Source organism: Salvelinus alpinus, chromosome 24, assembly GCF_045679555.1.
Source record: "Salvelinus alpinus chromosome 24, SLU_Salpinus.1, whole genome shotgun sequence".
Taxonomy (NCBI): domain Eukaryota; kingdom Metazoa; phylum Chordata; class Actinopteri; order Salmoniformes; family Salmonidae; genus Salvelinus; species Salvelinus alpinus.
In genome coordinates this window covers 499,188-524,946 of record NC_092109.1, presented here as the reverse complement: position 1 = coordinate 524,946, position 25,759 = coordinate 499,188, and the positions used below count along the sequence as shown (strand labels likewise).

Below are 25,759 nucleotides of genomic sequence, written 5' to 3'. Positions count from 1 at the left end.
AAAATTCTTGCAACCAATGGAATTGTAATTATATGGGGGATACAACTTTCCCAGCTCTGCAGATTTTGATGCGAAGAGGCAGAATCATTAGATAATTGGTTTTGGTACTGTCCATTGTAGCTTGTTTTTGGTCACAGGTCCAGGAATGGCTGAAGAATTGCAATATTTACCTGGAGTTAACCCTGCAGATAACACCACTGAGCGATCTGAAAAGGCATAGTCAATCGATCAATAATACTTTTAGCAAAACATTTTATTTTCAATCTGTAGAAACAATGAGAATAGAAATGTTCAGAACTTTTGTGAAACAGCACAGTTGAAAAATATGGCAAATAGAAATCCAATATGGATGGTGTTAAACCCGAGCGGTGTTAAACGTCCCGCATCTAAACCGCCATCTATCCAACACGTCCTAAAACGCGTTTATCTGCTGCTAGCGATTACCTGATACAACTATCGGACAGCTCGGACGCACAGTATGAATCGGTGACACAGAGAGCAGGAACGATACAACATAGGCTATAGCTCCACTTCTCCGCAGGTCCTTTCAGCAGCGCGTGCTGATCGGCCTGTGGGACGGTTCAGTTTGGTGCATGTCGGCCCACGCGAGAAAGCGTCGAGAGCGAAGTTGCGCCGCCCGCCCCGGAGGTTAGCAGATAAAAGCCCTGAAAGTGATTGGAAGTGACGGTGAAAAGGATTTAGCCCAAGCATTAAGAGAGAGGGAGAGGCGGGTTTAGTGAGTACATAAGAGAGAGAGAAGGGGAGAGAGAGAGGGACAGGGAGTAGACGAGAGAGATTTTCCACCAAGCTTTTTTTTTTCTGCCCTTGAGCATCCCGGGTAAACCAGAGCTTGTAAAGTGGGAGGAGAAGAAACGGGCACCAGCCCTTCCTCAAAGTCAATATTTTCACTTTTGATTCTCCTTCACGCTGGAAATCACGCTCTTTTTTCCCCCAGACGCCCGTTTCCAGATCTAGGACACCGTTCTACCCTGTGCAGCCTTCCGCGGTGTAATAAAAAAGTTACCCGCTGGAGAAGACCAACAAGGGGACCAGACCAGATAACAGGAGTGGAGTACAGTAGCCTACACGTCGACAGGAGCCCGATAGTGTAGATGGAGCCGTGCAAGGTTTACGGCAGAGAGGCGGTCGTATAAAGGAACAGAGAAGCTCTCCCGGATCAGATGAATGTTCTAAGTAAGTCGCAAATCGGACACGTGTCAAAATGTTTGATTAAAAAAAAAATAACGAGATTACGAAGCCTAGTCTAAAACGCACCGCTCACTTCGAGTGATGTAGACTTTTAAATTGTCACTCACTATTCTAAATATTATTAGGCATATACTCTACAATCAATAAAACAGTTGGCACTTCATATTATGTTTAGAAATAATATTATTTATTAGGCTACCAAATTAAATGCAGCTGAATGGTTGCTACTTTTGATTCGCGCTGCTGAAGCTAGCAGACACACCCCTATACCGTATTTCGAGTTGAAGAACAGCTTTGGCGATTTACAACTAAAAGCTGAACTTAGCTTTACCAAATTTTCGCGGAGAAAAAAAATATATGTGGGACTCTGGCCACAGCGAAGCCAAACTGTGAACAGGGTTAATCCAATTAAAACGCATTTTGCTCACTCTGGTCATCTAGCATTTGGAAAGGCGATGCCGATTCGAAATTTCTCGCGCATAGGCGGCAGAGGGTCCCTGGTTCGAGCCCAGGTTGGGGCGAGGAGAGGGACGGAAGCTATACTGTTACATTTACGCAGGGGCGCAATCAGGACAGCAGAGTGAAGGTGTGTGTAATAATTTACTAAATGCTATGTCAGATATAATGCATGGTGAAGTTAGGATGCCTCATATTTTATGGAACAATGCACAAAGTGGTGGAGTGACTTTTTCACTTTCCTTCAACCCCCCCTTCCAAGACGCAATGCATATGCTACATCATAAGTTAAGTTTTAGCTCATATATCTATCTTTCATTGACAGTCCACGCCCAAAGCACACCACCCACAAATACCCAACTTTTGAAAATTGGCACCAAGCCCTGCATATGACTTAAAAACTTGTGTATAATTCTGGAAATATTATCTCTGAAATATGTCCACCTACACGATCACAATGACATATAGTATTACATACAAACATATGTTTACTTACAATATCCTCTGTGTCAGCCTACACGGTTTTGTCCAATTTCTTGGAAGTTCAGTCACAGGCCTACTCTCCCAATACAAATTAGGTTATGTAGCCTAAATGTCCAACATTGGACAATAAGATAATCGAAACATGTGATGAACAAGAGAAACTATGCTATGTAGTCTCTCTCTCCCTCTATCAGTCTAATATCTTTATCATTTCCCTCTTCTTTACAGGACAGTCACTGAGGCAAGGCGCCGGGCGGCTGCATCACGACCTGATGGCTGTATCCAAAGACATAATCAACCCTCCCTTATCATCCCTGGCGGGCAGCTCTCATCTCTCCCAGCCGAAAAAGACCTCTGAAGTATGGATTTGTTCTGCTGATTCTCCAACCATCATCCCCCACCACTGCACACGCAGCACTGGCGCCACTATGGTTGAAGTAGATGGGAAGTTTCTCTGACTTTCGACGCCCCCTGCTCAATTTTTTTGTCACTTTTCCAAATCCGACATCAATACAAGTTAGTGTCATTTCCTAAAGGAGCTGTGATTATTTGTTGGCCCACGTTTGTTGAACGGCTGTAAATTGACTTAGCCAACTCGAACACTTTTATTTCTCTTGGTGCATTTGCATTTTTCCCATCATCCCCAAAACGTCCCCTTAAGCTCAGGTGAGCGTGCAGACGCATCTTGGTGACAACGAAGTTACTTACTGTGTCCGTATGGTCCTCAGTCGAGTTCCATGCTCTTCGCCCCAACTCTGACTACTGTGGCCGCCCTCGCCCTTTGCCGCCAGACCCCACTCGTCCTCGGACCACTCTCGTGCCATGCTCCGCCAGGCCGCGTTGCTCCTCCTGCACTGCTTTGCCTCCTTGACGCTGGGCCAGTACGACCTGTGCAAGTCCCTGGTGAGCACGGACGATGGCGCAGTGTGGGAGCAGTATGCATGCCAGCCCAAGGCCCAGTCCATGAAGGACTACATGCGGGTGAAGGTGGACCCGCCGGGCATCACCTGCGGCAACCCGCCCGAGAGATTCTGCACTCTGGTAAGTTGAAAAGGTGGAGTGGTTGGTTAATTGTAATGCACTGAAATTGATGTTGGAAGTTGCTGCAGTGAGGGTGATGAATTAAAGAATTAGTTGAATTGACAGGCCTGAACTATAGTCCAGGGAACATCCAGGCAAGGGGTAACCTATCGCAATGCCTATTTGCAATCAACACTATTTCAGTGTGACTTTGGGAAAGCCTAATTTGTTTGCGGACTTAAATAACACAGTAAGAGGCGATATGCAGAGTTTTTTTCTCTATAAAGGAAATGTGAGAACAACAGAAGCAGAGTTGGATAAAAAAAACATACCATTGGGCTTAGTCAGGTCAGAACCTCCTGATGCAGTGTGAATTCGAGCAGGCTTGAGCGGGCCTTGGCCAAGTTTGGCGGGCTCCAAAAGCCATGACATCAGTGAAATTACTTGGCCATGGGCTCGAGCTCACTGAGAGTGGTGCGGAGGTGTTGTTTACATTCACATTGTGTTGGCAGACTGTCAACCGGCTTGATTGCGTTTTCGGGAGGACTTTAAATTTCGCCTGCTAAACAGCATCAAGGCGAGAGAGAGGGTGGAGGACCTTTCGTTTCAAGGGCACTCGCAGGGCGAGAGTGGAGAACTGCGGGAAAATACTAGGCATTAGAATGCAAGGCTCAACGTTGTAGTTCCCACTTTAATAGGTTGTTGAGTGGAATTAAACTCTAGAAGTAGAAAGTTTGGATAGTTTGAAACTTTTTAGAATAGGCTACCTCTGTGGGCCATTTTAAGCTACAGCATACTGCTTACTTTTAATTGTCACAACTTGACACAATCTGAGTGTCTACTTAATGTGTTTGGCGCAGGATCCCTATCACTTGGCTGGACAATCCTTGTAACAGCTACCCAGTCAATGAGTCAGTGAGGTAATCAGATGAGGGAGGACTTACAACCAAGGACAGAGATACAGAACTCTAATAGAGTAGAAGTGATTTACTCATTATCCACTGATGTCTCAGAACCACACTTTCACAAACACACACTGTGTATTGTACACTCTTAGAAAAGGTGCTAAGTAGTACCATATAGGGTTCTTTGTGTTGTCCCTATAGGGGGACCCTTTTTGGTGCTGGGTAGAACCTTTTGCAGACGGTTCTAGGCTTTTTCAAACAACCATCTGTATATGGTTCTACCTAGAACCCTCTATGAAGGGTTCTGCTTAGAATCCTCTATGAAGGTTCTACCAAGAACCATTTTATCATCTGAAGGTTCTTCCTAGAACCGTCTACGAAGGGATCTACCGAGAACCCCTTTGGAACCATTTTTTCTAAGAGTGTATGGCTACCATAATCCTGAATTTTACAGACACACACCTCCTCATTGAGACTAATAACAGGACTCAAGGATCATTTGATAACGTGAAGCAGAGTGGATATGCTCCTTCCTCAGATACCTAATGGTTAATGATTTGTTTAATGTAGAAGTAGCAGAAACTGCTGACGGCCTGAGAAAGCCCTCTCCAGTGACTGCTCCTCAGAAGGAGAGGGAGAGGTGGAGAGAGAGGGGGGGGAGAGCGAGAGAGATGCTGAGGCGTCCTGTGTGTGTGTGTGCGCGAGAGAGAGATGCTGAGGCGTCCTGTGTGTGAGAGAGAGAGAGAGATGCTGAGGCGTCCTGTGTGTGTGTGTGTGCGAGAGAGAGATGCTGAGGCGTCCTGTGTGTGAGAGAGAGAGAGAGAGAGATGCTGAGGCGTGTGTGTGTGTGTGTGTGTGTGTGTGTGTGTGTGTGTGTGTGTGTGTGTGTGTGTGTGTGTGTGTGTGTGTGTGTGTGTGTGTGTGTGTGTGTGTGTGTGTGTGTGTGTGTGTGTGTGTGTGTGAGAGAGAGAGAGATGCTGAGGCGTCCTGTGTGAGAGAGAGAGAGATGCTGAGGCGTCCTGTGTGAGAGAGAGAGAGAGATGCTGAGGCGTCCTGTGTGAGAGAGAGAGAGAGATGCTGAGGCGTCCTGTGTGAGAGAAAGAGAGAGATGCTGGGGCCTCCTGTGTGTGAGAGAGAGAGAGAAATGCTGGGGCCTCCTGTATTGACGTTTGCCCTCTAATGGCATGGCCCGGACCTGCAGCTAGAAACTTTAACAATTATGTTTCTGAGCGATGAAATATTGATGCTCTCCTTAATGGGCTTCTTCCTTACAAGGAGCTCCGGACGCTAGCCGCCATGGTATGTTCCGTTCCAGATCCCAGTCTTAGGCTCCCTTTAATGTTCCATAGGGGAGAGAGATATGCTGGGTGGTACCTGGGACAGCAGATTAGTCTTAGTCATCAGTTTCTATACCAGCTGGGATCTATAGGCTTGAGTAGAGCAGACTGGTCCCTTCCTCTTAGATAGTGATGCACTGATATGACATTTTTGGCCGATACCGATATCCAATATTTTCCTTGCCAAAAAAAGATACCGATAACCAATATTTAAAATTTTTGCAGCCTTTTAAGCATTCTAGAACAGTTAAATAGTTAACACATACACGGACACAGCGGTCTAACAGGCTGACCACACCGCTTGCGTCGCGTGCGTGAGCGTTGCAAAATAAATGTAGAAATCTATGTTATTCAATTATTGCAACCACACTGCTTGTGCGCGCCAACGGGCGTCTGCGTTGCCACGGGCTAAAATAGAAATCAGTCCTGCCTCTCCCATCTCCTCATTGGTTTATAGAAGCAGGTACCCATGTGCCATCTCCTCATTGGTTATACCAACGTGGGTGACTGAAAGACGAACGAGGTCAGTGGCGGTAATGCACCTAATTTATGAAAGTTGCCAATCGCAATATAAAGTCAAGAGAAGAAAAAGCATGGAAGGAAGAGAGATGACTAGAAACGATTCGGTTGACCGTTTTATGTGTAGATTAATTGGCGGAGTAGAGGACCTTGTGCATTTCAGGTAAAATAACAACTCAATGTTTATATCCCAGGACAAATTAGCTAGCAACAGCAAGTTAGCTAACTAGGACAAATTAGCTAGCAAGCTAACTAGCTAAATTGCCATAAATGTTTAATGCTTTTCGACCTGTCCCCAAATTAATAGAATTGGTTCAGAGCTTGTTTTGATATTTTAACCTGCGTGTCGTGATCGCGTTTGGTGTGGGGGGACAAAATATATTTATGCACGATGGCGCCCGCCCGCAGCCGGATTGGGTTCCGTGTAAGGCATTGCATCTCAGTACAAGAGGCGTCACTTCAGTCCCTGGTTCGAATCCAGGCTGTATCACATCTGGCCGTGATTGGGAGTCCCATAGGGTGGTGCACAATTGGCGCAGCGTTGTCCAGGTTTGGCCGAGTTAGGACTTCATTGCAAATAAGAATTTGTTCTTAATAACTGACTTGGCGAGTTAAATAAAGGTCAAACACACACACCACACTGACCAAAAAGTTATTTTGTTGGCATTTACGTATGTGCCCATTACCAGTCAAACATAATCAAAGCCTATTTCTTTCACTTACTTGCTGTGCTGTTTCGTTGTTCATTTGTTCAGTCGTTTCATTCTCAACCAGGATTTCTATGGAACGCCGTTTGGGTCTTTGTATGTCAAAAAAGATACACGTGTCAAATAAGCTTGTTGACCAATCAGGACCTGAATATGACTGCACGTCACATAATAATTTAACGCGTTCATAAATGTTTTACATAGTTATTACACATTGATTACACTCACTCGTATTTCATATGTCACAACGATTCATTGATACGCATGCTATGATGCTGGTAAAGTTGTCTCGCACACCTACAGTGCTGGTCATAAAAAAAGCTAGCTAGCTCATGGATGCAAACAGTGTTCTTCCCCAAAAACATAGCAAAACGACAATCTTTTTCAGTAGCTATAATTACCTAGCTAACTATATAGCTAGGTGTCTTCATCTAAAATAACCCTAATGTATAAGACAGTTCTTATTTGATTAATGGTGGTCGGACCCATCTATGTGAAGCTAGCCACAATAAGGATTAGCCACAATAGTGGACTTTGTGGTTAGCCTTCAAAATAAAAGTATGTAATTGACAGTGATGCAAATGAATACAAATAGTAGAATTATACCATCATTTCATAGATCATGCTAAACGAGATTGTAATGTTATATAAAATCAACAAAAGACAATAATTTCTTAATTTGACAAAAATCTGTTGAAATCACACTGGATGTATTATACTTAAGAATTGCATTTGGGGCATACTTATTTCACTGTACAGCCTTACCTATGGATTGTGGATCAATGACATGGGGTAGCAGTCTACTCAGTGACACCCAGAGAACATTAGCATCGTAGCTCTTATTGCGGGACTCTGAAACAACTGTGAAATGTCAACCTATGTGTATTGAACACTATTCCAGAGGAAAAACAATACTGTGTGGATGTTTTGGAGTCTGATAACTCTGAGGAGGACATTGGGTAAAAATATATTGGGTATTGAGTAGACTGATACCCCATTTCATTGATCCCCAATCATTAGGTAAAGCTGTACAGTGCAATATGAATGTCAACACACAATAGGCTGACTGGGGAGGGGATTTCACACAGTCACAGTTCCGCGATAAGAGCTACAATGCTAATATTTGCGTAAACTCTTCATCGTTGTGTTCTTTGGGTGTCACCGAGTAGACGGATACCCCATTTCATTGCTTCACATTCCAACCTTGTTTAACATTATTTAGTCTAAATATATGGCATGATTCCACCAATTGTAACCCTCTGCATCAATTTCAAAGAGGTACTTTTATTTTGAAGGCGAACCGTACATTCCACTATTGTGCCTAATCCTTAATATGGCTAGCTTCACAACACATAACCCGGTCTGGTCTCACTAGCCAGATGAAGCTAGCTGGCTGCTTTGGGCAACAGGGTTAAGTAGCTGGCTGGCTATTTATTTTCATGAACTGAAGTTCAATTTCAATAGGCGAACAACAAGTGGCTACCAAGCTAATACCTACGCACAAGGATTCCTAAATCATTAATAAGAATAGTTTAAATGACTGCAGTTTCAACTGGTCATTGTTTTCAGCCTGGTTTTATTGGCGCTATCTAAGTACCAAGCTAAAGCTAGCTAGCTACCCCAGAAGTTGCGGTTGAACAAATAATGCTTTATTACCAACGCGGTATTGTAAACCCATTGTTCGTGTTTGCTTGTTTGCTGACTTTTTTTGTACAGCTTTGACAGTGCTACTGATAGTAGTGGTGGCGCTTGGCTTGCACGTGCAAATTCAGAACACACAACATTATATAATAGAACTGTGTTATTTGACGTGTCAAATTAAAAGCTTATTTAATTCGTCAAATAATGTTATTGTCAAATAGTGTTATTTGACGTGTATCTTTTTTGACACGCAAAGACCCAAACGGCGTTCCATAGTATGTCATGAAGATAATAGCAGTAACGCCATTACTGTGTACTCCGGTAGGGCAACATCTGAACAATAGCGCACTTGGTAACGTTATTGTGTACTGGTGCTCGACCAGTTGAGAAAGCCAACACCCACGACAGGGAACGGTTGATTGTCAAGGACAATGAATTCCATTATCTTGGCGTTAATAGATTTTGCCTTTGAGTTGTCTCGCTGAAATTTTATTTATCTTTCAATTGACTGCTCGACTTGTTGACTGCTCGATCCACACAGCAGAAATTGTGGGCAAGGTTAGGGATGCTGTGTTGCACGTGGCGTCATTATGTGCTGTACCTACATTATATAGGTATGCACGTCAGCTTTCACATCGGCGTTAAACTAGACATCAGGCCGATACCGATGTTGGCATTTTTGGCTAATATCAGCCGATTCTGATATGTTCACCAATATATCGTGCATCCCTACTCTTAGATGATCTAAGGCTGTGTGTCGTCACCATTCTGCATACTTCATTCCTTCACTGAAGTGTGCACTCGTTAACTCCCCCAAAATCCTTTATTTAGAAAAGTTAAATAGTGATTAAACTTTCAACAATCTTGGTGTTCATCGGAATAAGTAACAAACAGAGAAAGTGTGTGTGTGCATGTATGTTTGTGTGTATGGATGCATACAGTACATGTGTGTGTGTGATGGCAGTTCAGCATCTGTGTACAGTATGCATTGGTAGAGAGCGCCATGGTGCTGAAATGGTTTGAGCCCCAAAGAGAGAGAGCAGCACTTGGAAGATACCGACATGGTGCTGAAGTATATGAATGGACATATGGACATTAGTCAGATCCCAATACTGTTTTCTATTACATTATGCAATAGTGGGACAGATGTAACTTAAATACCTACAGTAAATACACATGTGTGCATGTGTATGTGTGGGTGTTGTATGCATGTGTGTGTTTTATGTGTGTATGTGCGTGCGCTTTTTCACTAATGTATGTCCCCACTGTAACTTAATTATTTTTCACCTGAATACACTGTTGCCCCAAAACGAAGGCCGTGAAATTCAGCGGATGCTAGTTTGGTGTTTGGTTTGGTGTTGAGGCACAGATTTCCCTGCCTTCGTTTAGTCCTGTTCCTCCTCTCCTCTGGGATACACTGTTATATTCATCTCCTGTTCATGGGGAGTGGAGCTAGCTATAGGTAGTGTCCTTCTCTGCCAACTGGGGCAGTATGGTATCTCCTTTAAAATGGCGTCCCTCTTTCTTTTGAGGACGATGCTACTGTACTGTAGCGAGCTCTCTATACATGGTAGTTGTACTGTTTTGGTGGTGTGTAACCCCTGGGGATGGTGTGTGTGTGTGTGTTGCAGGGAGGGAGGGAGAGAGAGAGAGAGAGGGAGATAATGATGAGGGAGAGGTGGAGAAGATCACATCTTAGCTAAGCAGAAAGATGAAATCAGACCAGCACTGTCCGCGCACATACACACACACAAACACAGACAACAAGCCTGCGTTAGTGTACAGTACGTCTTTCATGTGGCTTGGTTTGAACCAAAACCTTCAATCAAGTCCCTTTAGGTAAAGTACCCCCATGAAAATTGATTCCTCGCCATGTATGAGTGTGTGTAGTGACAGATGAGGGATGAACGGAGTGTGAGTGTGTACAGTATGTTCATGTGTGAAAGAAGGGAAAAAACCCTTCCTCTTCCACAACAGATTTTGCCTGTTTTAGAAGGTAGAAATCAGCCAGCTCTAAAAATAGACGAGAGGGAGAGAAGCTTAGCGGAAGAGGAGCATGCTTGAAAGGAGAGGAAGATGGCAGCTGGTAGTGTGGTGGAGTAGAGAATAGCAGAGAGGAAGAGGTGAAGCTAGAGGTTTTACTCTTGCCAAAATCTGTCAAAAATAAGCCCAATGCGTTTCTATGGACCTAAGCTTGTTCCCTGCCTACCTGCCTTTGGGACAACGACTCCCATTGTTATGGCGGAGACATGAGTGTCTCGTCATTATATACAGATCTATGAGAACAGTCAGTAGATCACTGCTATCCCAGTCTGGGCCCAGGGCCATGCCACCTCCCCCTGCTAAAGCCAGGCTAACCCAGCCGTTGCCCTTTCCCTGGCTACCTCTGCCCAGGGTAACATACAGGGCCACCCAAACCCAGCAGGCCTTGTGTTAGGTCTGTGTTATACTATCCTGATTATCCTAGTCCTGGAAAACCAGCCAGTAGTGTTGGGGAGGTTGCCTACCCCGCCTTCAGAGAGTTATAGATACTCGCGCTGTTTATCCACGCTTCATTGGTCTGTTTCACTTGACGGCCCTCCGATCTGCTTTTGTTAGATGGCCCTCCAACCTGCAAGCTTTTTTTACTGTTGTATCTGTGTTCCCTTTCTTGTAATGTCACTTATTGCCCACTTTACTATCATCCTGGGCTTATAGATCGAGACCTGCTGTGGATATGGGTACGGCCCGGCGCAAGATTTACACCCTCTCCCCCAGATTTTCAAGGGCCAGCGAGAGCTCACCGGACGCCGCCGTAACCGCAACTGTTTCCAGGGCTTGGGCCCCTCTCTCGGGGCGAACACATTCCACGGCGCCCTGTCCTTCACAAAGAAAAGAGAACTCTCCCTGGGATTCCCGCCAGCTTCTCTGGGAAAGGGTAGCGTTACCGCACTGGACTACTCGCAGCGTCCGTCTCCGCCACTCCGGATTCGGGGATCTGAACCTGACTATCTTTCGAGGCCATCGCCCCTCCCTTCCGAACGGCGTTCGCCCAGAGAGCATACATCTATTAGGACCGACTGACCCATGTTCGACTGCTGTTCACATGGAACCCTTCTCCACTTCGGCCTTCAAAGTTCTTGTTTGAATATTTATCAATTTTCAGGGCTAGTTGATTCGCCAGGTGAGTTGTTACACACTCCTTAGCGGATTCTGACTTCCATGGCCACCGTCCTGCTGTCTATCTCAACCAACACCTTTTCTGGGGTCTGATGAGTGTCGGCATCAGGCTCCTTTACCCGGCGTTCAGTTCATCCCACCACGCCAGTTTTGCTTACCAAATGTGGCCCACTAGGCAACTCGCATTCCACGCCCGGCTACAAAGCAGCCGGCTTAGAATCGGCTTCCTATTTCGCAACAAAGCCTCCTTCACTCATGCTGCCAAACATGCCCTTGTAACACTGACTATTCTACCGATCCATGACTTCGGGGATGTCATTTACAAAATAGCCTCCAACACTCTACTCAGACTACATCCAGTTTGCTATCACAGTGCCATCCGTTTTGTCACCAAAGCCCCATATACTACCCACCCCTGCGACCTGTATGCTCTGGTTGGCTTGCCCTCACCACATATTCGTCGCCAAACCCACTGGCTCCAGGTCATCTATAAGTCTTTGCTAGGTAAAGCCCTGCCTTATCTCAGCTCACTGGTCACCATAGCAACACCCACCCATAGCACACGCTCCAGCAGGTATATTTCACTGGTCATACCCAAAGCCAACACTTACTTTGGCTGCCTTTCCTTCCAGTTCTCTGCTGCCAATGACTGGAACGAATTGCAAAAATCACAGAAGCTGGGGTCTTATTTCCCCCTCTCTAACTTTAAGCATCAGCTGTCAGAGCAGCTCACCGATCACTGTACCTGTACACAGCCCATCTGTAATTAGCACACCCAACTACCTCATCCCCATATTGTTATTTACCCTCTTGCTCAGTTGCACCCCAGTATCTCTACTTGCACCTCATCTGCACATCTATCACTCCAGTGTTAATGCTAAATTGTAATTATTTCGCCTCTGTGGCCTATTTATTGCCTTACCTCCCTACTCTTCTACATTTGCATACACTGTACATAGATTTTTCTATTGTGTTATTGATTGTACGTTTGTTTGTGTGTAACTCTGTGTAGTTGTTTTTGTCGCACTGCTTTGCTTTATCTTGGCCAGGTCGCAGTTGTAAATAAGAACTTGTCTCAACTGGCCTACCTGGTTAAATAAAGGTGTAATAATAAAAAAATAAAAAAAGTTTGAGAATAGGTTGAGATCGTTTCGGCCCCAAGACCTCTAATCATTCGCTTTACCAGATAAAACTGCGAGACTTTGAGCGGCAGTTATCCTGAGGGAAACTTCGGAGGGAACTAGGTACCAGATGGTTCGATTTGTCTTTCGCCCCTATACCCAGGTCGGATGACCGATTTGCACATCAAGATCGCTACGGACCTCCACCAGAGTTTCCTCTGGCTTCGCCCTGCCCAGGCATAGTTCACCATATTTCGGGTGCTATCGCATGCGCTCACGCTCCACCTCCCGACAGAGCGGGCGAGACGAGCCGGTGGTGCTCCCGGCCCCACAGGGCAGGGATCCCACCTCAGCTGGCGTGCACTGTTCCTCACTTTCATTGCGCCACGTGGTGTGTTTGGAGAAAACCTTCTGACCTGCATGTGCGTTAGACTCCACACCAAAACCTGCCCACAGGTGCGCCATGCGGCCTTGCTTAACGGGGAAAGGGGGGGTGGAGCTGGTCGAGCGCAACCCAGGCGACATGAAGATGCGGGAAACCGGGCTGGGGCTGAAGCCACCCCCCTTGTCATGAACCCTGCTCCGAGGGAAGGGAGAGGCGGGGGGCGTGAGTCCCCTACCCTACCCAGCCCACAGCAGAGTTTTGTTTTTGGAGCACAGCCTCGCGCCCGTGGCTGGCAACCCATTAATGATCACCTATGGGAACCTTGTTACGACTTTCACTTCCTCTTGATAGTCAAGTTTGATCGTCTTCTCGACGCTCCGCCAGTGCCGTGACCGACCTCAGCGGGGCCGATCCAAGGACCTCACTAAACCATCCAATCGGTAGTAGCGACGGGCGGTGTGTACAAAGGGCAGGGACTTAATCATCGCGAAGTGACTAACTATTCACCAAGCTCTTGATTAGATGAATCAGATGTGTTAGTCTTGGGCTGGAAAAAAAAGTCTGCACACCAAGGGTCTGCATAGATAAATTTTTAGATCATGGCAGATAAAGATGGAGCTGAACTGGGAACATAGAACAACTAGCTTTTAACAAAGTTGCATAAACTACACAGAAATAAAAGATTGAGGACCTTTGTCAGGTGCGCCATGACAGGGGGGGGTAGGAGTTCAACATAAGCAACAAAGGAATGATTCAATCATCAACAACAAATGAATAGTGCTAAAAGAGCCAACCCATTGGGCACGAAGTGGTTGAATAAAAGTTGTTTCAACTACATTTGTCAACGTATTGTGACGTGGAATCTATGTGGAAAATACATTGGATTTGCAAAAAGGGTGAAATTTCAACCACAGGATTATGTCATCATAGACAAATATTGTGTAACATATGTTGAATTTTTACCTTTGAAACAATGTCAGATTTTCAACATTTATATCCACTATCAGAAAAAACAATAGGCAGTGCAGCACCGCCTACTGGAGAGTTAATCTAGAGCTATCCCTTTGGTCTCACATCCAGGATTTTAACCAAACCCTAGTTTTGATATTAGTCACTGACTGCTACCAATGTGCTATCATGAGAATGATTATTGAGAGATCTCCACCTAATTACTAAATAGATTCACTGTTGCTATCAAAGTCATTCCAAAGGTTAGGTTTAACAGAGGAAATGAAATGTAAACAAAAATGTGTAAAGTGTTGGTCCTATGTTTCATGAGCTGAAACAAAAGATCCCTGACATTTTCCATATGCACAAAAAGCAAATAAGCTTTTTCCTCAAAGTTTGTGCACAAAGTTGTTAGTGAGCAGTTCTCCTTTGCCAAGATAATCCATCCACCTGACAGATGTGGTATATCAAGAAGCCCAACCATGGCCCAACCATGGCTGCACCCCTGTGCAGTGATGTGAAATCCATAGATTATGGCCTCCTTTTTATGAAATATACATCTGTAAAATCTTTGAAATTGTTGAATGTTGCGTTTATTTTTGTTCAGTATAGTTATATCATCAATGATGCTATTTAGGCCTATAAACAATAGGGTCTGAAATTATTGACACCCGTGATAAAGATGAGCAAAAAGTACTGTGTGAAATAAATCATTCAAATACTAAACTATACTCTATGCTCAAAAAACTTTGGAAATTATATTTAAAAAATAGTTTTTTTTCTCCTCAAAAAAGTAGGCGTCAAAATTATTGACACCCCTGTTTTCAATACCTTTCTATACCTCACCTTGCGAGGGTAACGGCACTGACCCTTTTTCTCAAATGTTTTCAGAGTTGGAGAATTCTTAGATCATTCCTCCTTTACAGAATCCTTCCAGATCCTTGAAATAATTTGTCTGCGCTTCAATTCAAACAACTGGGTTTCAAGGTCGCAGACTGAGATATGCAAAATGTTGATTTTTGTGGCCAATTAACCATTTCTTTATGGATTTGGGGGGTTTGGGGTTATTGTCTTGCAGGAAGATCCACCAAGTTTCAACCTCCTAGCAGAGGCAACCTGGTTTTTAGCTGAAATGTCCTGGTACGGGGTAGTTCATGATACTGTTAACCTTAACAAGAGCCCAAGGACCACTGGAAGCAAAATAGGCCCATAACATCAAAGGTCCACCACCATATTTTACAGTAGATATGGGGTTCTTTTCTGCTCATGCATTCTCATTTCGATGCCAAACCCAAAACTGGTGTGAGTGCCCAAAGAGCGATTTGATTTGGTTCGATTATATGAAAATAGAGCACTTTGGTGTCGAAATGAGAATGTATACGCAGAAAAGAACCAAATACCTACTGTAAAATATGGTGGTGGATCTTTTCATAGTTTATAATTCTATTTCTTTTAGGTGCAATGTTTCATATCTGCGTGCATACGAGAGTGTGTGTTTGTGTACATGATGTACATGCATGCTGAGACTGTTTAGTTACACATGGTTTGTTGGTGGAATGATATCAATAAAGCCTTAGGTGGTTCAAATTGGGACTAAGGAGGATCTGTTACTGGGCTCAGACAGCCTGAGGTGAAGAACTCACACCCCCTCTAAGCCTCCCAATGATACCACTTCACCTCTCTGCCTCTTGGATCCTTGGATGGAGTACAATATAGGGAACATAGCCTAGGGTTCGTAAGTTAAGATTTCCTGTCTTTAGCCATGGGATACTTATAGCAAAAAGATAGCAGGATATCCTGTGTCCCTTGAAATATGTCCCCAAAGCTGCTAAAGTTGGTTGAGTATTATTTTATTAGTACTTAGGCTGAGTTTCATAAATGGAACATAGGCTAAGTGTTACATTTTCATACAGCTATGGTAGCCATAGGCTCAATCTCCCCCTAGTTTTTGAGCGTCCCTCAAACAGAGCAACTAGTGGTAAGGAGAGATAAGTAACCCTGGGGATTGGGACATCACTGTCTCATTTGCACACAGCAGAAGCCGCCAAAGGATAGCCTACCACACAATGCAGACCTGGCTGCTGGTAATCTGGGCACACTGTCCTGTGGTGGAGCAGCAGCCAGATGACCCGGCCCTCATCACCCCTCTCCTCTCTCGTCACCTCTCCTCTCTTCCAGTACTGGGATTTGTCTCCTATTTTTTGGCCTGCTTTTCACATCTGCATGCATTACAGTACCAGTCAAAAGTTTGGACACCTACTCATTCAAGCGTACAGTACCAGTCAAAAGTTTGGACACCTACTCATTCAATTCTTTATTTTTACTATTTTCTACATTGTAGAAAAATAGTAAAGACATCAAAACTGTGAAGTAACACATGGAATCATGTAGTAACCAAAAAAAGTGTTAAACAAATCTAAATATATTTTAGATTCTTCAAAGTAGCCACCCTTTGCCTTGATGACAGCTTTGCACACTCTTGGCATTCTCTCAACCAGCTTCACCTGGAATGCTTTTCCAACAGTCTTGAAAGAGTTTATTGGTCAAATAGCCCTTAAACAGCCTGGAGGTGTGTTGGGTCATTGACCTGTTGAAAACAAATGATAGTCCCACTAAGCGCAAACCAGATGGGATGGTGTATCGCTGCAGAATGCTGTGGTAGCCATGCTGGTTAAGTGTGCCTTGAATAAAATAAAATAAAAATCTGACAGTGTCACCAGCAAAGCACCCCCACACCATTACACCTCCTCCTTCATGCTTCACGGTGGGAACTACACATGCGGAGATCTTTCGTTCAACTACTCTGCGTCTCACAAAGACATGGCGGGTGGAACCATAAATCTCAAATTTGGTCTCATCAGACCACATTTCCACCAGTCTAATGTCCATTGCTCGTGTTTCTTGGCCCAAGCAAGTCTCTTCTTATTATTGGTGTCCTTTAGTAGTGGTTTCTTTACAGTAATTCGACCCCAAAGGCCTGATTCACGCAGTCTCCTTTGAACAGTTGATGTTGAGATGTGTCTGTTACTTGAACTCTGTGAAGCCATTATTTGGGCTGGAATTTCTGAGGCTGGTAACTGTAATGAATTTATCCTCTGCAGTAGAGCTAATTCTGGGTCTTCCTTTCCTGTGGCGGTCCTCATGAGAGCCAATTTCGGCATAGCGACTGCACTTGAAGAAACTTTCAAAGTTCTTGAAATTTTCCGGATTGACGGGCCTTCATGTCTTAAAGTAATGATGGACTGTTGTTTCTCTTTGCTTATTTGAGCTGTTCTTGCCATAATATGGACTTGGTCTTTTACCAAATAGGACTATCTTCTGTATACCATCCCTAACTTGTCACAACACAACTGATTGGCTCAAACGCATTAAGAAGGAAAGAATTTCCGCAAATTAACTTTTTAACAAGGCACAACTGTTAATTGAAATGCATTCCAGCGGACTACCTCATGAAGCTGGTTGAGAGAATGCCAAGAGTGTGCAAAGCTGTCATCAGGGCAAAGGGTGATTTAGATTTTCTAAACACTTTTTTGGGTTACTACATGATTCCATATGTGCTATTTCATAGTTTTGATGTCTTCACTATTATTCTACAATGTAGAAAATAGTAACATATAAAGAAAAACCCTTGAATGAGTAGGTGTGTCCAAACCTTTGATTGGTACTATATAGACGAATGCATGTACAGATGCATACATGCAGATTCAGGCATTCATATGCACGCACACACACACCAGCCTTTCCTATGTCACTGAGACTCCTCAGGGAAACTGAGCCTGTAATTAACCGTGGCAAAAGAGGGTTAGCAAAATATCGCAGACACACACTCTCTGTCTCACACATCAGCACACCCACACGCAATACTCACAACGATAACCACACGCTCGCACGCACATACACATTTCATCACTCATCCTACTATGTCACACTACTAGTCCCACTATCGCTCACACTCACCAGCATAACAACTGACAACAAGTAACACCAATAACAGACACACACATTTTTATGTACAGGACAATCACATTCCCCAACAGGGCAAGGGAGACAGTCCTCTAGTGACCTAAACTCTCATCTCTGAACAAAACAACATAATGCAAGAAAGCAATATCCCATGTCTGTCCCACTGTGTGTTTTTTTATTTTTATGGGAGGCTCATTTCATTTGATGATTGTTCTAAACACTACATTGTGTTCTTTGGCTGTCATGGACTTTATTCCCCTTGCTGGCAATACCTGGAAAGTACTACAACGAGAGAGAGAGGGGGAGCGAGAGAGTTACAAAGTTACAAAAATTGTTACAAAACATCCCTCTTGTTGGTGTAGGTAATTTGAATTTGATTGAGTCCTATTACTTTTTAGATAAACAGCCAAATTGCATTGATATTGGGAGTGATTATCTTTTAATTTAATATATGAATGTTTGGTACATAGACCTCCAGTGTTGGGATGTCTCTTAACTTGTTATAATGTTTCCTCTCTCATCAAGATGGATGTGCCCACCTACACTGAGTGTACAAACATTTGGAACATCTACTCTTTCCATGACATAGACTGATCAGGTGGATCCAGGTGAAAGCTATAATCCCTTATTGATGTCACTTGTTAAATTCACTTCAATCCGTGTAGATAAAGGGTAGGATACAGGTTAAAGAAGGGTTTTTAAGCCTTGAGACAATTGAGACATGGATTTTGTATGTGTACCATTCAGAGGGTGAAGGGGCAAGGCAAAAGATGTCAGTGCCTTTGAACGGGGTATGGTAGTACGTGCCAGTCGCACCAGTTTGAGTATGTCAAGAACTGCAATGCTGCTGGCTTTTTCACACTCAACAATTTCCTGTGTGTATCAAGACTCTTAAAAAAATAAAGGAGAGCCGCACACTCTAGGAGCTCAGATGCAAAAATATTTATGTCCAACGTTTTGACAGACAAGCTGTCTTCGTCAGGGTATAATGACAAACACTGCGGGATGACTCATTTTATATAGTGTCAAAAGACACACAGATGTCTATAATCATGGCCGGGTGTGGCCTGATATCATTGGTTAATTCTCATTATTAAAATAGCATACCAAAAACATAACATATCAAGAATGTTCCACCAGCCAACTTGACACAACTGTGAGTCAACATGGGCCAGCATCCCTGTGGAACGCTTTCAACACCTTGTAAAGTCCATGACCCAAATAATTGAGGCTGTTCTAAGGGCAAAAGGTGGTGCAACTCAATATTAAGGTGTTCCTAATGTTTTGTACACTCAGTGTATATTAGTCTGCTACATACATTTTCCAAATTACTAATCAAAATGTCTCTGCGTATCATACTTAGGTTTTAGTCTTTTTAGGCCATGATGACTGAGTGTTGGTATCCAAATCTAGGTCCCTCAGGTGTAGGGATCGAGGGCTTAAGCAAGCGTCTGTTCCAATTGGGACGTGTCCTATCGAATCATAAAACACTGTATACTTTTTAGACCATGGTTATTGAGTGTTCCGAGTCAGACATATGTACCTAAGGAATGAGCAAGCTTCTGTTCTGATTGGGACGAGTCCCGCCCAAAACAAGAACCCACTTATCACCATGGCCCACTGCGTGTAGACACGGCGACAGAGTTCCATCGCGCTGGTCATCACGGTGACAGGATCCCAGCTAGGATAATTGCTGGAGGGACTTAGTGATGCCGGCCACCTGCCGTAGCAGTTGGCCAGGATCTCTGTGTGTGTGTGCATGTGTGTACACACTGCTGGCAGAAGGTAGCTATGTGGGCCAGAGAAGAGGAGAGAGTAGCAGGATAAGGAAAGAGGGTATGGGAGGGGGAGGGTTTAAACAAATACCGACACACACTCACAACCCTCCCATACAAAATGAAATACATCCCGTCCCTGATTATCTGAGAGACAGAGAGGACAGACAATCAGGTCATGTGCAGCTTTCAGTGAATCATTTAGCGCATCACAGCTCAGTCCCTCATACTCAACACACGCACCACATCCAGATGTACAGCGGCGTCTGACATTTTTCTCACCCTTGACAAAGATGAGCAAAAAATAATATAAAATAAATCATGTAAATACTGCGCTGTATTGTATGCACATTTTTTGGTGGGAAATTATATTATTTTATACTAATGCAATTGCTCAGAGAAAGCGATTTTGTTTAATTAGTAATATTTTTTTCTCAGATTGGGGTCAAAATTGACACCCCTTTTTTCAATACCTTTCAATACCTCACCTTGCATGTGAGCCTTTTTCATGATATTGGAGAACACATTAGGAGGGATCTAAAGCTTTGTTCACACTGCAGGTCTTAATGCTCAAATCAGTTTTGTTTTTCAAATCTGTTTTTGAATGCTGACTGTCCAAACAGCAAGTTACAAGTGACCAAATCAGAGTTATTTGATGACATGGCTATGCTAGTTAGTAACAACGGGTGTGAGTGGTGTAGGTTGATTGGTGGTGGTTCTTGTGTTTCCCATCACTCAGAAGCTAAGGTGACAACAATGCCTGCCATGGACATTTCCCAGTTACTTTAAATGTTCAAAATCATAGTGTTAGAACACTTTTAAAGCCTCAAAGGATATGATGATCCAACTATATAAAAACACCAGTCAACTAGCTAGCTGTTTAGCTTACTAGAACATTCACTCATTTATTTGTGAACAATTTATCACGTTCGTCATAGTGATGAGACCAAGGCGCAGCGTGGTATGCGTACATTCTCTTTAATTAAATGAATGAACACTTAACAAAGTAACAAAACGAACGTGGAAGCTATATAACACGAGTGCTGACAGGCAACTATACATAGACATAGAATAGGAACCCACAAACTACCCAAGGAATATGGCTACCTAAATATGGTCCCCAATCAGAGACAACGATAAACAGCTACCTCTGATTGAGACCAATCTAGGCAACCATAGACAACCTACACTTACAAAAACCCCTAGACAATACAAAAACTAAACAAACCACCCTCGTCACACCCTGACCTAACCAAAATAATAAAGAAAACAAAGATAACTAAGGTCAGGGCGTGACACAATTAGCAAAATAGTTAGCTACTACGTGTCCTTGTCAAACTGTCAACACTAGCTATGCCAAATAACAGTCTAAAAACCACCTGAGGAAAAATAAATCAGATTTGACCGTTCAGACACAAGTAGCATCTTTCCAGATCCTTGACATCCTTGACAAAATCAACATTTTGCAATGGCCATCTCAGTCTCCGGAACACTATTGAATACCTGTGGTTGAATTGAAGTGGGCAGTCCATAAGCATTGATATCAAGGATCTGGAAAAATGCTGTATGGAGGAATGGTCTAAGATCCCTCCCAATGTGTTCTTGTATAACATAAAACATTTTAGAAAAATGTTCTGTGCCGTTCAGTGCTGGGGGCTAACGTGTTATGTAATCGGATTACTTTTATGAGTAAGGGAGTAAAGAAATGCGTAATTTTTTCAAATTGCGTAATATTATTACAGATATTTTGGCAAACAACTTGTGCATTACTTTCAGAATCATATCTTTACTGAGCACGTGTTTCCATAATCCAATTTGTTTCCTCATTTAGTTTTCGAGCGAGCAGAGAAAGGCTGTTTGGAGAAATGTCATGACAGCTGCTGTCCATAGAAATGTATAGAGTGCGCTGTCCATAGAAATGTATAGAGGGTGCACCTCTGATCTTTGCCATTGATCGCTTCTGTGGTAACAAAGGGCTTTCCCGTCTAGTGGCAAGTGTGCCCTTGATAAATCTCCAGGGGTCCATGTACGTGTGGTCTATAACCAGAACTGGCGGCTCGATAGAAAGATGTTGAATGAAAAGATAGGAAACCTGTACAGATGTTTGGCTTACTTTATATATGACGAATTAAGCAACCCTTATGATAGTGTAACAGATGTTAATCGTACTCTCCTTGCGTTGTGTTTTGTCCAAATAAATCACCCCAGCCAGTGGTCCCAGTTGAACATTATTATCTGTTGTTAAATAGGAAACAGCACGTTAGTTGTGTAGGGCTTAATGATGTTGATGGCAGTCAATGGTAAAATCTGTAGCATGGAAACAACTGTGTTAGCAGTGAGCTTATGTGACCATTACATCAGTGCAGGGCTAGCTAACAGTTATATACACTTATATACAGAAATCATATACCAAAGCACATCCCAGAAAGCCCCTCAATCCCTAACAGGTACCATATACCCACACATGTATAAATCAGCAATGTACAGCAAACTTGTACACATTGTAAAATAGTATTCAGAACGTGACCTACCCCTTGCATCACATTTTCATACTGGGGAGACCTGATGTTCGCGATCTCGCCCTATCTGCAAGCGGGGCGAATAACAACACGCTTTATTGTCATCGGAATTGAACCAACCAATAAGAATGCTTGAACATTAAATACACCTTTCTTTAGAGGCAAGTGGAAACATAATCAACCCTGTTACAATAGCACAGCACAGGAAAACAGCGCTACATATGAAAGGAGAAAATAGTTATCAAGCCTGACAGTCATAAAGGTAACGCAAAGTAACATAAATAGTATTATAAACTGGGTGGTTCGAGCCTTGAATGCTGATTGGCTGACAGCTGTGGTATATCAGACCATATATCACGGGTATGACCATTTAATTTTTACTGCTCTAATTACGTTGGTAACCAGTTTATAATAGCAATAAGGCACCTCGGGGGTTTGTAGTATACGGACAATATACCACGGCTAAGGGCTGTGTCAAGGCACTTAACAGGTGACATCAATAAGGGATCGTAGCTTTCACCTGGTTTCACCTGGTCAGTCTATGTCATGGAAAGTGCAGGTGCCCTTAATGGTTAGTACACTTAGGTATGTACTTGTTAAACAATATATCTTTCTCTGTGTCACACCCTGGCCTTAGTTATCTTTGTTTTCATTATTATTTTAGTTAGGTCAGGGTGTGACATGGTGTAGTATGTGTTTTTGTATTGTCTAGGGTGTTGTATGGTTTAGGGGGTTAAGTAGAGTAGATGGTTTAGTGTTCAGTGTAGGAGTCTAGGAAGGTCTATGGTTGCCTGAATTGGTTCTCAATTAGAGACAGCTGGTTATTGTTGTCTCTGATTGGGAGCCATATTTAAGGCAGCCATAGGCTTTAGCTGGTTGTGGGTAATTGTCTATGTGTAGTGTTTGTGTCAGCACTATTTATATGTATAGCTTCACGGTCGTCAGTTTGTTATTTTGTTAGTTTGTGTATAGTTGTTCGTTTCTTGGTTTTTCTCTCTTCTTTAATAAAAGAAGATGTATTTTGCACACGCTGCGCCTTGGTCCAATCTCTCTCAAGAAGACGATCGTGACAGAATTACCCACCAATCTAGGACCAAGCGGCGTGTCAAGCGGCAACAGGACCCACCTACACAGGATTCATGGACATGGGAGGAGATACTGGATGGTAAGGGACCTTGGGCACAACCGGGAGAATATCGCCTCCCTCGTGAAGAGCTGGAGGCAGCTAAAGCCGAGAGGAGGCGATATGAGGAGGCAGCACGGAAGCAAGGCTGGAAGCCCGTGAGTACAACCCAAAAATGTATTGGGGGGGCCTTAAAGGGAGTGTGGCGAAGTCAGGTAGGAGACCTGCGCCTACTCCCTGTACTTACCGTGGAGAGCGAGAGTACGGGCAGACACCGTGTTACGCAGTAGAGCGCATGGTGTCTCCTGTACGCGTGCATAGCCCGGTTCGGTACATTCCAGCTCCACGTATCGGCCGGGCTAGATTGAGCGTTGAGCCGGATGTCATGAAGCCGGCCCAACGCATCTGGTCACCAGTGCGTCTCCTCGGGCCGGCTTACATGGCACCAGCCTTACGCAAGGTGTCCCCGGTTCGCCTACATAGCCCGGTGCGGGTTATTCCACCTCCCCGCACTGGTCGGGCGACGGGGAGCATACAACCATGTAAGGTTGGGCAGGCTCGGTGCTCAAGGGAGCCAGTACGCCTGCACGGTCCGGTATTTCCGGCGCCACCTCCTCGCCCCAACCCAGTACCACCAGTGCCTCCTCCACGCACTAGCCCTATGGTGCGTGTCTCCAGCCCTTTACCACCAGTGCCTACACCACGCACCAAGCCTCCTGTGTGTCCCCAGAGTCCTGTGCGTCCTGTTGCTGCTCCCCGCACTAGCCTTGAGATGCGTGTCCCCAGTCCGGTACCACCAGTTCCGGCACCACGCACTAGGCCTAATGTGCGCTCCCAGGGTCCAGCATGCCCTGTTCCTTCTCCCCGCACTAGCCTGAAGGTGCGTGTCTTTAGCCCGGTACCTCCAGTTCCGGCACCACGCACCAGGCCTACAGTGCGTCTCAGCCGGCCAGAGTCTGCCGTCTGCCCAACGGCGCCTGAACTGCCCGTCTGCCCAACGGCGCCTGAACTGCCCGTCTGCCCAACGGCGCCTGAACTGCCCGTCTGCCCAACGGCGCCTGAACTGCCCGTCTGCCCAACGGCGCTTGAACTGCCCGTCTGCCCAACGGCGCTTGAACTGCCCGTCTGCCCAACGCTGTCTGAACTGTCCGTCTGCCAAGCGCCGAATGAACTGCCCGTCTGTACTGAGTCTTCAAAGCCGCCCGTCTGTACTGAGCCTGCAAAGCCGCCCGTCTGCATTGAGTCTTCAGAGCCGTCTGCCAGACAGGAGCCGCCAGAGCCTTCCGCCAGACAGGATCAGCCAGAGCCTTCCGCCAGACAGGATCAGCCAGAGCCTTCCGCCAGACAGGATCAGCCAGAGCCTTCCGCCAGCCATGAGCAGCCAGATCCGTCAGCCAGCCATGAGCAGCCAGATCCGTCAGCCAGCCATGAGCAGCCAGATCCGTCAGCCAGCCATGAGCAGCCAGATCCGTCAGCCAGCCATGAGCAGCCAGATCCGTCAGCCAGCCATGAGCAGCCAGATCCGTCAGCCAGCCATGAGCAGCCAGATCCGTCAGCCAGCCATGAGCCGTCCAGCCAGGATCTGCCAGAGCCGTCCAGCCAGGATCCGCCAGAGCCGTCCAGCCAGGATCCGCCAGAGCCGTCCAGCCAGGATCCGCCAGAGCCGTCCAGCCAGGATCCGCCAGCCAGCCAGGATTCGCCATTCAGTCCGGTGCTGCCCCTTAATCCAGTGGGGTTAAGTTGGAGGGTGGTAATTTGGAGGAGGCTACGAAAGCGGGTAGAGACTATGGTGGGGTGGGGACCACGACCAGTACCAGAGCCGCCACCATGGACAGACGCCCACCCAGACCCTCCCCTAGACTTTATGCTGGTGCGTCCGGAGTTCGCGTCACACCCTGGCCTTAGTTATCTTTGTTTTCATTATTATTTTAGTTAGGTCAGGGTGTGACATGGTGTAGTATGTGTTTTTGTATTGTCTAGGGTGTTGTATGGTTTAGGGGGTTAAGTAGAGTAGATGGTTTAGTGTTCAGTGTAGGTGTCTAGGAAGGTCTATGGTTGCCTGAATTGGTTCTCAATTAGAGACAGCTGGTTATTGTTGTCTCTGATTGGGAGCCATATTTAAGGCAGCCATAGGCTTTAGCTGGTTGTGGGTAATTGTCTATGTGTAGTGTTTGTGTCAGCACTATTTATATGTATAGCTTCACGGTCGTCAGTTTGTTATTTTGTTAGTTTGTGTATAGTTGTTCGTTTCTTGGTTTTTCTCTCTTCTTTAATAAAAGAAGATGTATTTTGCACACGCTGCGCCTTGGTCCAATCTCTCTCAAGAAGACGATCGTGACACTCTGAGTAATTGTATTAGTATAAAATAATATAATTTTCTAAATGTTTTTGGCATGCAATATAGCTTAGTATTTGTATTATTTATTTTATACAGTCTTTTTTGCTCACCTTTATCAAGGGTGCCAAATAACCCCACTGTACATGCAAAA

General features: G+C 44.7%; 1 protein-coding gene across 1 annotated transcript in view; it reads left to right on the top strand.

Moving 5' to 3' along the window:
* The first annotated feature begins 603 nt into the window (after window positions 1-603).
* Window positions 604-25,759, top strand: part of LOC139551698 (netrin-G2-like) — a 147,476-nt gene continuing 122,320 nt past the window's right edge. The window contains exons 1-2 of the mRNA XM_071362964.1: window positions 604-1,194; window positions 2,377-3,189. Coding sequence (XP_071219065.1) covers window positions 2,971-3,189 — 219 coding nt within the window. The 5' untranslated portion in view covers window positions 604-1,194; window positions 2,377-2,970. The remainder of the gene's footprint in view (window positions 1,195-2,376; window positions 3,190-25,759) is intronic.